This window comes from Bombina bombina, chromosome 1 (assembly GCF_027579735.1).
Source record: "Bombina bombina isolate aBomBom1 chromosome 1, aBomBom1.pri, whole genome shotgun sequence".
NCBI lineage: Eukaryota > Metazoa > Chordata > Amphibia > Anura > Bombinatoridae > Bombina > Bombina bombina.
In genome coordinates, this window is record NC_069499.1 from 1,387,916,013 (window position 1) to 1,387,928,887 (window position 12,875).

The following is a 12,875-nucleotide window of genomic DNA, read 5'->3' on the forward strand; positions in this document are numbered from 1 at the left end:
CATTCTTTATTTACAATGTCCGCCACCCGCTTGGGTATAGGAAAAGCTTCGGGGGGCCCCGGGACCTCTAGGAACTTGTCCATTTTACATAGTTTCTCTGGAATGACCAAATTCTCACAATCATCCAGAGTGGATAACACCTCCTTAAGCAGAGCGCGGAGATGTTCCAATTTAAATTTAAATGTAATCACATCAGGTTCAGCTTGTTGAGAAATTTTCCCTGAATCTGAAATTTCTCCCTCAGACAAAACCTCCCTGGCCCCCTCAGACTGGTGTAGGGGCCCTTCAGAACCAATATCATCAGCGTCCTCATGCTCTTCAGTATTTTCTAAAACAGAGCAGTCGCGCTTTCGCTGATAAGTGGGCATTTTGGCTAAAATGTTTTTGATAGAATTATCCATTACAGCCGTTAATTGTTGCATAGTAAGGAGTATTGGCGCGCTAGATGTACTAGGGGCCTCCTGTGTGGGCAAGACTGGTGTAGACGAAGGAGGGGATGATGCAGTACCATGCTTACTCCCCTCACTTGAGGAATCATCTTGGGCATCATTTTCTCTAAATTTTGTGTCACATAAATCACATCTATTTAAATGAGAAGGAACCTTGGCTTCCCCACATTCAGAAAACAGTCTATCTGGTAGTTCAGACATGTTAAACAGGCAAAAACTTGATAACAAAGTACAAAAAACGTTTTAAAATAAACCGTTACTGTCACTTTAAATTTTAAACTGAACACACTTTATTACTGCAATTGCGAAAAAGTATGAAGGAATTGTTCAAAATTCACCAAAATTTCACCACAGTGTCTTAAAGCCTTAAAAGTATTGCACACCAAATTTGGAAGCTTTAACCCTTAAAATAACGGAACCGGAGCCGTTTTTATATTTAACCCCTTTACAGTCCCTGGTATCTGCTTTGCTGAGACCCAACCAAGCCCAAAGGGGAATACGATACCAAATGACGCCTTCAGAAAGTCTTTTCTATGTATCAGAGCTCCTCACACATGCATCTGCATGTCATGCTTCCCAAAAACAAGTGCGCAATACAGGCGCGAAAATGAGACTCTGCCTATGATTAGGGAAAGCCCCTAGAGAATAAGGTGTCCAATACAGTGCCTGCCGGTTATTTTACAAAATTCCCAAGATTAAAATAATTCCTCAAGGCTATGGAGTATAAAATATGTTTATATATAAATCGATTTAGCCCAGAAAATGTCTACAGTCTTAAAAAGCCCTTGTGAAGCCCTTTTTTTCTTTCTGTAATAAAAATGGCTTACCGGATCCCATAGGGAAAATGACAGCTTCCAGCATTACATCGTCTTGTTAGAATGTGTCATACCTCAAGCAGCAAAAGTCTGCTCACTGTTCCCCCAACTGAAGTTAATTCCTCTCAACAGTCCTGTGTGGAAACAGCCATCGATTTTAGTAACGGTTGCTAAAATCATTTTCCTCTTACAAACAGAAATCTTCATCTCTTTTCTGTTTCAGAGTAAATAGTACATACCAGCACTATTTTAAAATAACAAACTCTTGATTGAATAATAAAAACTACAGTTAAACACTAAAAAACTCTAAGCCATCTCCGTGGAGATGTTGCCTGTACAACGGCAAAGAGAATGACTGGGGAAGGCGGAGCCTAGGAGGGATCATGTGACCAGCTTTGCTGGGCTCTTTGCCATTTCCTGTTGGGGAAGAGAATATCCCACAAGTAAGGATGACGCCGTGGACCGGACACACCTATGTTGGAGAAATAATAATAGTGCACTGCAATATTTTCACTACACACAATTCAAAGAGAAAATATTTTTGAGTCCTTTTAAAGTCAGCATGACATTTCTATGTTATAAATTATTATATTGATGCATACTATAATGTCTTTTTATGTGTCAAATCTGTATATTGCCATAGTTCTGCATGGTAGCATGGTATTAGATCTCTGTGTTTACATGGTATTTAAGTATATTACAATTCCTCTTATCTCACTGTTGGTTAATATATTTGCTATAATACATCTCTGAATGTTATATATTCTTAAAAATATGTTCACATTCCTTTTAATTATAATATACTTGCATGCTATCCTTTACATAACATATATGTATTTATGCCTGCATGTTATTATTATACATATTTTAATATTTAGGTATTTGTACCTTAATTGTTCATATTCGGCCTCTGCTTCTTGAAGCCTCTTCCCTGGTTCCCAGCTGTGCCGGCGGAATGAATCCAGAGATAGAATAGAGGATCTGAGCCGACAGGACCTCCTCAGAGGAACCCCAAAAAATCTGTCCTGTTCCTCTTCTAGTTCATCTGCCTCACTAGGAAGCCGCTGCTCCACTGCCGACAAGCAACGCTGCTTCTGTGTCCGCTCCATAAAATGATGAGCATCATCGCCTGTCTCAAATACCTCTGAAATACTCATTCCTGTTCCTCCCACTTCCCACGAGGGCATCTATAAAGCAGAGCATACAGAGAGAAGAACATATTTCATATAAAACTAAATTTAAGTACTTAACACAGTAGTGATAATGATTTTTTGGGGGGATATAAGGGCTATGAATATTAGTAGCATGAAAGGAACAGAATACTAGACAACATACAGGTATGGTCTGAAAGAACTAGATGATCAGATTGGGATATACTGGAAGGTATCAGTACAATAACTGGGTATGACCTGGATGAACAGGACAGGGAAAGGGCAGGTCCTATATGGAGAGAGAAGTTGCTGTTATCTTTTGGTAAAGATTGATCCACATATGATCTCACTCTCTCCTAATCATATCTAAGTCTAATTTGGGTAACAAGTCTCTTATCTTGTACAGTGTATTGTATCTGTCCTAGGTAGACCAGGTGGATGATCTAGAGTGCAGGTACGTCCCAAATATGGGTTGAGTGATAATGTTTAAGCAAAGGTAATAAGCATTCTTGATTCAAAATAATTCATTCATTTTGGAGCTGTGTTCACTATTGAGTTAACAAGTACTTTATCATTTTTAAGGCTGAGTACAGAAGAGTTCTCAGTAACCTTATAGAGCAGAGGTTTTTCAACAAGTTTTCACTCTCAATATAACACATCAGTTTATGGATGTCTGAGTAGACAGCATCTGCCATAGTCCAGGTGTGGTTCTAGTCATGAAAGCTCAGCCCATATATTTGAATGTGGTGTACTCCATTATCGGAGTATTTGCTGAGTACAACTTATATAGACTGCAAGGCCACCACATTTTCAAGGAATGTGTGAAGTTCACATTCCTAAATACTTTCTCTCCTCCCTATACCTCATCCCAAAAACAGTCAAAAAACTACAAATCTGTATTTCATTTTATGTCACTCTTGCTCATACTAGCTGCTGGCGATATCTTCCCTAATCCTGGTCCCCTATAACTTCCTATCCTCGCACACCCATGTGTGTCTTTCCATAGACCTAGCAAACAAAACTCTGGTAACCTTACTCAAATTCGTCTTGTAGCTAAAAGCCAACACCCCTTTCTCTTGTGCACTCTGGAACTCTCTGTTTTTCTATAACTGTCGATAATACCCCAACCCCACATGCACGATGTCTTGGGGTCACAATTGACTCAGATCTTTCTTTTACTCTTCACATTGAGTCTTTGGCCAATTCCTGCCGCTTCCTTGCACGTCACTCTTTATCTGCTGCACCTCTCTGCCAATCCCTTCACTGACTCCCTATAGCCTTCGAAATTAAACAAAAATTTGTGACTCTGACAAACAAGGTCCCCAATTGCACTGCTCCCCCCTTATTTCTCAGACCTTGTCTCCAGATACTCTCCCTCCCATCCCTTTCGCTCTACTCACAACCTCCTCCTCTCCTATTACCTCCTCACATTCCCGTCTACAGGACTTCTCCAGACTGGCTCCTGTAGAATTATCTGCCTTGTTCCACAAAACTCACCCCTAGTTTTGAAAGTTTCAAGCACTCCATAAAGACTCTACTGTTCAGGGATGCATACAACATATACTAACCTTTTCTAGCTTCAGTTCCTCTCCTCCTTTGTTATCCCCTTGAACCCCCTTAGCATGTAAGCCTAAGAGCTCAGTTGTTTGTAGATCACCTTCATGAAAGCTGACTACAACAGTGCAACTCTCGGCAGGGCCCTCTACCCACTTGATCCCTATAAATGTTAACTTGCATATCATGCCTATGTCTATAGTGCTATGGAATCTGTTGGTGCTTTACAAATACCTGATAATAATAAAAAAAATATGCAGGGAAGATCTAGGATCTTATAAAGTCAGAAGGATATCACCTGCATACATAGCTTTGTGTTCTAATTTGCCTACCTCGATCCCGGAAATCAAGCTATTGTCTCATATTTGTTGTGCTAGAACCTCCATTGATAATGCAAATAAAAGAGGTGACAGGTGAAATCCCTGTCGCGTTCCATTTTGTATTTAAAAGGAGTTTGATAAGATGCCATTTACTTTTACTTGAGCTGGCGGGTGATTGTAAAAAGAAAACACATTACTAATAAACTTTGGGCCAAATCTCATGTGTGAAAGTTTAGCTTTAAGAAAATCCCAGTACACCCTGTCAAAAGCTTTTTTCAGAGTCTGTGGAAATGAAAAGCATAGGTATTTAATGAAAACTTGCATAAAAGAAGAGTTGAATATATCAGTTGGGGAAGCAATTTATTAAGTCGTTTAGCCAAGATTTTAGCAAAAATATTTAAGACTATATTTCACAGGGAGATAGTCTTGATGTTTTCCGGTCTATTTGGGGCTTTTCCGGGCTTCAGTAGTACTGTGATGTGTCCAGATAGCATAGATCGAGAGAAGCCTCTAAACTCTTTTGGGATGTTAAACAAGTTTGTTAAATGTGGTGCTAAAATATAAGTGTAAAGTTTATAATATTTGGCACTAAGACCATTCAGTATAGGACTCCCCCCCCCCCCCCCCCCGTTAAATGGCAGGGATTGCGGAAATAACCTCTTCCACTGAAAAACAAAATGTATGCTTACCAGATAAATTCCTTTCCTTCCAGGCAGGGAGAGTCTACAACTTCATTCATAACTGTTGGGAATATCAACACCTGACCACCAGTAGGAGGCAAAGACACCCCAAGCAAAGGCTATAAATACCCCTCCCACTTCCCTATCCCCCCAGTCATTCAGCCGAGGGAACGAGGAAAAGCAGGAGAAGTATTAGGGTGTAGCGGTGCCAGAAGAAAAAATTCAATAAGGAAGCCGCCAAAAAAACTAATATGCGCGGGGTCGTGTACTCTCCCTGCCAGGAAGGAAAATAATTTATCTGTTAAGCATACATTTTATTTTCCTTCCCAAGGTAAGGAGAGTCCACGACTTCATTCATAACTGTTGGGAGCCAATAGCCAAGCTCCAGAGGACACTGATGAATAAACGGGAGAGACAAAAGAAAAGGAGGCTGACCCTAAACTGGGGGCACCACAGCCTGCAACACCTTTCTCCCAAAAGCCGCTTCAGCCAAAGCAAAAACATCAAATTTGTAGAATTTTTAAAAAGTATGTAAGGAGGACAATGTAGCCGCCTTACAAATCTGATCCATACAGGCTTTGTTCTTAAAAGCCCAGAAGGAAGCAACAGCCCTAGTAGAATGAGCCGTAATCCTATCAGGAGGCTGCTGTCTCATAAGCTAAGTGGAAGACATTCCTCAAATAAAAGGAAAATGAAGTAGCAGTAGCCTTCTGGCCCTTGTGCTTGCCAGAGTAAAGAATAAATAAGGATGAGGACTACCTGAAGTCCTTATGTAGCTTGAAGGTCGAATTTTAAAGCATGAACCACATCCCAATTATGAAGTAACCGTTCCTTAGGGAAGGAAAGTTTAGGGCAAAAAGACAGAACAACTATTTCCAGATTAATGTTACGATCTGAGACTACCTTGGGTAGAAAATTTAGCATTGTACGTAAAACCGCCTTATCAGCATGAAACACAAGATAAGGGGGGTCACATTGAAGAGCAGAAATTTCAGAAACTCTGTGTGCAGAAGCAATGGCTAACAAAAACAGAAACTTCCAAGATAAAAGCTTGAGGTCAACAGAATCTTGGCTAAAACTAGACCTTCAGGAACCACGCAGTAAAGCGTAGAGAGTCTAGGTTCTGATGAAGAAAAGGACCCTGCATTAGAAGATCCTTCCGGTAAGGTAACCTCCAGGTAGGGGAGGAGGACATCCTTACTAGATCATGAAGGAGCTATTAGGATCACTCTGGCCCTCTGCTGTTTGATGCAAGCTACTACACGAGGCAGAAGAGCCAATGGAGGAAAAAGATATATGAGTCTAAACCTCCAGGGAACTGCTAACATGTCTACTAACTCTGCTTGAGGATCTTTCAATCTCAACCTGTACCTGGGTAGTTTGGCATTGAGACGAGATGCCATGAGAGCTATCTCCGGGCACCCCCATCTGAGGGTTATCTCTGAAAACACCTCGGGGTGGAGGGACCACTCTCCCGGGTGAAAGGATTCTATGCTGAGAAAATCGTCTTCCCAATTCTACACCCCAGAATGTGGATCGCTGAGAGACAACAGTTGTGGGTCTCTGCCCACTGAAGGATATGGGACACCTCGTTCATTGCTAATGAAGTTCTTGGGCCTCCCTGATGGCTGATGTACGCAACCAAGGTAACATTGATTGAAATCTGATATGCTGGGCGGAACTGAGCTGGGGCCAAGCCCTCAGAGCATTGAGAATCACCCGCAGTTCTAGAATATTTATCAGAAGAGAAGACTCTTCTCGGGACCAAGTAACTTGGGCCATCCTGGAACCCCAGACTGCTCCCCAGCCTGAAAGGCTGGCATCCATAGTCACAATCTCCCAAGACGGCCCCAAGAAACACTTTCCTAGAGACAGATTATCCTAACAGAGCCACCAAGAGAGAGATTCTCTCGTCAAGTTGTCTAATACAATCTGTTGAGACAGGTTTAAGTGATCTCCGTTCCATTGTCTGAGCATGCATAGTTGTAGATGTCTGAGATGGTAGATGTCTGCGATGGATGCGAGCAAAAGGAATAATGTCCATAGAAGACACCATTAGACCTATGGCTTCCATACAATGAGCCACCAAAGGATTTGAGGTGGATTGCAGGTAACGGCAAGCCAAATCTAGTTTGGAACATCTCTGATCTGTCAAAAAGATCCTCATGGAAACTGAGTCGATGATGGTACCCAGATAGACTACCCTGGTAGAGGGAGTCAGAGAACTCTTTTCTAGATTTATCTTCCACCCATGAGTCTGAAGGAGACTCTGTAGTGATTTTGAATGAGCTCTTGCCAAGGGAAGAGAGGGAGCCTGAACAAAGATATTGTCCAGGTAGGGAGCAACTGCAATACTTTGAAATCTGGCCACGGCTAATAGCAAACCTCAGGAACTGATCCCCGTGGATCGGAACATGGAAGTAAGCATCCTTTATGTCTATCGTGTTCATGTACAGTCCTTCCTGGATTAAGGGAAGGATGGACCTGAAGTCTCCATCTTGAAGGATGGAACTCTAAAAAAAATTTGTTTAGACACTTTAAGTCTAGGATAAGCAAAAAGTTTCCTCCTTTTTGGGAAGTAGAAAGAGATTTGAATAAAATCCTGGTCCCCTTTGAGAGGCAGGAACCGGGACTATAACCCCTATGGAGGACAAATCCGGAACGCAATCTAGAAAGGCAGCTCTCTTCTCTGGCCTTGAAGACAGTCTGGACAGTATAAATCGACGCAATTTGAATCCTATCCTGTATCCTTGTGACACTACGTCTAACACCCAATGATCCTGATCATCCTGTTTCCAGACTTCCGAGAAAAGAGCCGGATCGGGGGCTGCTCCTTCATGCCAATTTACTCTCGGTGGGCTTCTTGGTCTGTTTGGATTTGTTGCAAGACTGAGGGGCCTTTCAGGTACCCTTAGATTGTTCGGCCTTGGAAGCTGACTGGGTCCGCTGAGACTTATCAGATGGAAAGGAACGAAAATTAGCTGGCGAGCGACCCTTGGGTCTCGCGATCTTATCTTGTGGGAGAAAGGAACCCTTTCCTCCAGTAACAGAAGAAATGATAGAGTCCAATCCAGGTCAAAATAGTACCTTCCCCTTGAAGGGCAATGAAAGAAGCCTCGATTTGGATATATCAGAAGACCAGGATTTTAACCACAGGGCTCTGGGAGCTAACACAGCAAAACCTGAGGACTTTGCATTCAGGCGAATAATCTGCATATTAGCATTGCAGATAAAGGAATTGGCTATTCTAAGAGCCTTGATCCTGTCTTGAATATCCTCTAAGGGGGACTCCACTTAAATTAGTTCTGACAAGGAGTCACACCAGTAAGAGGCTGCGCCCGCAACAGCAGCCTCCGCAGCTGCCTGTTGAAAAATGAAACCCATATGTTGGAACTTTCTCCTTAAAGGGAGAGTATACACTCATTTTCATATAACTGCATGTAATAGACACTACTGTAAAGAATAAGATGTACAGATACTGATATAAAAATCCAGTATAAAACTGTTTAAAAAAACTTACTTAGAAGCTCTTAGTTTCGCTCTGTTGAAAAGGTAGCTGGAAAGCCCACTGCAAGTGGAAAATAAGACACTCCCCCCTCCCCCTTCTTTTGCATATGAAAAGACCCTTTACACAAACAGGAGCAAGCTGGAGAAGGTAGCAGACGGTATTCTCATAAAACTTTAGGGCTTGGTTAGGAGTCTGAAAATCAGAGCAATGTTTTTTAAAAATAATCAAAACTATACATTTTTAAAAAAAACATAAAACTTTATTGGCTATATAAATAGATCATCTACAAAACATTTCTGCAAAGAAAAAATTTGTGTATAATGTCCCATTAAGTAACTTTCCAACTTCTTATCCATCGGGTCCCTAAAGGAAGAGCTATCTTCCAACAGAATGGTAGTGCGCTTAGCGAGAGTAGAAATGGCTCTGTCTACCTTGGGAAGCTTCATAGACCCTATGAAGCTTAGGGATCTTTATTCTTCCATAAGCTTAGCTTCTGGAACTTCCAATGTGGCTAAAGCTCCTTCAAAAGGAAACGGAGATGTTCAATCTTAAAACATAATTTATGTAAGAACTTACCTGATAAATTCATTTCTTTCATATTAGCAAGAGTCCATGAGCTAGTGACGTATGGGATATACATTCCTACCAGGAGGGGCAAAGTTTCCCAAACCTCAAAATGCCTATAAATACACCCCTCACCACACCCACAATTCAGTTTAACGAATAGCCAAGAAGTGGGGTGATAAAAAAGTGCGAAAGCATATAAAATAAGGAATTGGAATAATTGTGCTTTATACAAAATCATAACCACCACAAAAAAAGGGCGGGCCTCATGGACTCTTGCTAATATGAAAGAAATGAATTTATCAGGTAAGTTCTTACATAAATTATGTTTTCTTTCATGTAATTAGCAAGAGTCCATGAGCTAGTGACGTATGGGATAATGACTACCCAAGATGTGGATCTTTCCACACAAGAGTCACTAGAGAGGGAGGGATAAAATAAAGACAGCCAATTCCTGCTGAAAATAATCCACACCCAAAATAAAGTTTAACGAAAAACATAAGCAGAAGATTCAAACTGAAACCGCTGCCTGAAGTACTTTTCTACCAAAAACTGCTTCAGAAGAAGAAAATACATCAAAATGGTAGAATTTAGTAAAAGTATGCAAAGAGGACTAAGTTGCTGCTTTGCAGATCTGGTCAACCGAAGCTTCATTCCTAAACGCCCAGGAAGTAGAAACTGACCTAGTAGAATGAGCTGTAATTCTCTGAGGCGGAGTTTTACCCGACTCAACATAGGCAAGATGAATTAAAGATTTCAACCAAGATGCCAAAGAAATGGCAGAAGCTTTCTGGCCTTTTCTAGAACCGGAAAAGATAACAAATAGACTAGAAGTCTTACGGAAAGATTTCGTAGCTTCAACATAATATTTCAAAGCTCTAACAACATCCAAAGAATGCAACGATTTCTCCTTAGAATTCTTAGGATTAGGACATAATGAAGGAACCACAATTTCTCTACTAATGTTGTTGGAATTCACAACTTTAGGTAAAAATTCAAAAGAAGTTCGCAACACCGCCTTATCCTGATGAAAAATCAGAAAAGGAGACTCACAAGAAAGAGCAGATAATTCAGAAACTCTTCTGGCAGAAGAGATGGCCAAAAGGAACAAAACTTTCCAAGAAAGTAATTTAATGTCCAATGAATGCATAGGTTCAAACGGAGGAGCTTGAAGAGCTCCCAGAACCAAATTCAAACTCCAAGAAGGAGAAATTGACTTAATGACAGGTTTTATACGAACCAAAGCTTGTACAAAACAATGAATATCAGGAAGAATAGCAATCTTTCTGTGAAAAAGAACAGAAAGAGCAGAGATTTGTCCTTTCAAAGAACTTGCGGACAAACCCTTATCTAAACCATCCTGAAGAAACTGTAAAATTCTCGGTATTCTAAAAGAATGCCAGGAAAAATGATGAGAAAGACACCAAGAAATATAAGTCTTCCAGACTCTATAATATATCTCTCGAGATACAGATTTACGAGCCTGTAACATAGTATTAATCACAGAGTCAGAGAAACCTCTTTGACCAAGAATCAAGCGTTCAATCTCCATACCTTTAAATTTAAGGATTTCAGATCCTGATGGAAAAAAGGACCTTGTGACAGAAGGTCTGGTCTTAACGGAAGAGTCCATGGTTGGCAAGAGGCCATCCGGACAAGATCCGCATACCAAAACCTGTGAGGCCATGCCGGAGCTACCAGCAGAACAAACGAGCATTCCTTCAGAATCTTGGAGATTACTCTTGGAAGAAGAACTAGAGGCGGAAAGATATAGGCAGGATGATACTTCCAAGGAAGTGATAATGCATCCACTGCCTCCGCCTGAGGATCCCGGGATCTGGACAGATACCTGGGAAGTTTCTTGTTTAGATGGGACACCATCAGATCTATTTCTGGAAGTTCCCACATTTGAACAATCTGAAGAAATACCTCTGGGTGAAGAGACCATTCGCCCGGATGCAACGTTTGGCGACTGAGATAATCCGCTTCCCAATTGTCTACACCTGGGATATGAACCGCAGAAATTAGACAGGAGCTGGATTCCGCCCAAACCAAAATTCGAGATACTTCTTTCATAGCCAGAGGACTGTGAGTCCCTCCTTGATGATTGATGTATGCCACAGTTGTGACATTGTCTGTCTGAAAACAAATGAACGATTCTCTCTTCAGAAGAGGCCAAAACTGAAGAGCTCTGAAAATTGCACGGAGTTCCAAAATATTGATCAGTAATCTCACCTCCTGAGATTCCCAAACTCCTTGTGCCGTCAGAGATCCCCACACAGCTCCCCAACCTGTGAGACTTGCATCTGTTGAAATTACAGTCCAGGTCGGAAGCACAAAAGAAGCCCCCTGAATTAAACGATGGTGATCTGTCCACCATGTTAGAGAGTGTCGAACAATCGGTTTTAAAGATATTAATTGAGATATCTTCGTGTAATCCTTGCACCATTGCTTCAGCATACAGAGCTGAAGAGGTCGCATGTGAAAACGAGCAAAGGGGATCGCGTCCGATGCAGCAGTCATAAGACCTAGAATTTCCATGCATAAGGCTACCGAAGGGAATGATTGTGACTGAAGGTTTCGACAAGCTGCAATCAACTTTAGACGTCTCTTGTCTGTTAAAGACAGAGTCATGGACACTGAATCCATCTGGAAACCCAGAAAGGTTACCCTTGTCTGAGGAATCAAAGAACTTTTTGGTAAATTGATCCTCCAACCATGATCTTGAAGAAACAACACAAGTCGATTCGTATGAGATTCTGCTAAATGTAAAGACTGAGCAAGTACCAAGATATCGTCCAAATAAGGAAATACCACAATACCCTGTTCTCTGATTACAGACAGCAGGGCACCGAGAACCTTTGTAAAAATTCTTGGAGCTGTAGCTAGGCCAAACGGCAGAGCCACAAACTGGTAATGCTTGTCCAGAAACGAGAATCTCAGGAACTGATAATGATCTGGATGAATCGGAATATGCAGATATGCATCCTGTAAATCTATTGTGGACATATAATTCCCTTGCTGAACAAAAGGTAAGATAGTCCTTACAGTTACCATCTTGAACGTTGGTATCCTTACATAACGATTCAATATTTTTAGATCCAGAACTGGTCTGAAAGAATTCTCCTTCTTTGGTACAATGAAGAGATTTGAATAAAACCCCATCCCCTGTTCCGGAACTGGAACTGGCATAATTACTCCAGTCAACTCTAGATCTGAAACACATTTCAGAAATGCTTGAGCTTTTACTGGATTTACTGGGACACGGGAAAGAAAAAATCTCTTTGCAGGAGGTCTCAACTTGAAACCAATTCTGTACCCTTCTGAAACAATGCTCTGAATCCAAAGATTGTGAACAGAATTGATCCAAATTTCCTTGAAAAAACGTAACCTGCCCCCTACCAGCTGAGCTGGAATGAGGGCCGCACCTTCATGTGGACTTAGAAGCAGGCTTTGCCTTTCTAGCTGGCTTGGATTTATTCCAGACTGGAGATGGTCTCCAAACTGAAACTGCTCCTGAGGATGAAGGATCAGGCTTTTGTTCTTTGTTGAAACGAAAGGAACGAAAACGATTATTAGCCCTGTTTTTACCTTTAGATTTTTTATCCTGTGGTAAAAAAGTTCCTTTCCCACCAGTAACAGTTGAAATAATGGAATCCAACTGAGAACCAAATAATTTGTTACCCTGGAAAGAAATGGAAAGTAAAGTTGATTTAGAAGCCATATCAGCATTCCAAGTTTTAAGCCATAAAGCTCTTCTAGCTAAAATAGCTAGAGACATAAACCTGCCATCAACTCTGATAATATCAAAAATGGCATCACAGATAAAATTAT

The 12,875-nt window shown here is 41.2% G+C and overlaps 1 protein-coding gene across 3 annotated transcripts in view; it reads right to left on the bottom strand.

The window, feature by feature from the left end:
• Positions 1–12,875, bottom strand: part of ARHGEF2 (Rho/Rac guanine nucleotide exchange factor 2) — a 918,648-nt gene that overhangs the window by 451,967 nt on the left and 453,806 nt on the right. For all 3 annotated transcript variants that reach the window (XM_053704543.1, XM_053704550.1, XM_053704538.1), the window contains exon 3: positions 2,153–2,451. In XM_053704543.1, coding sequence (XP_053560518.1) covers positions 2,153–2,451 — 299 coding nt within the window. The remainder of the gene's footprint in view (positions 1–2,152; positions 2,452–12,875) is intronic.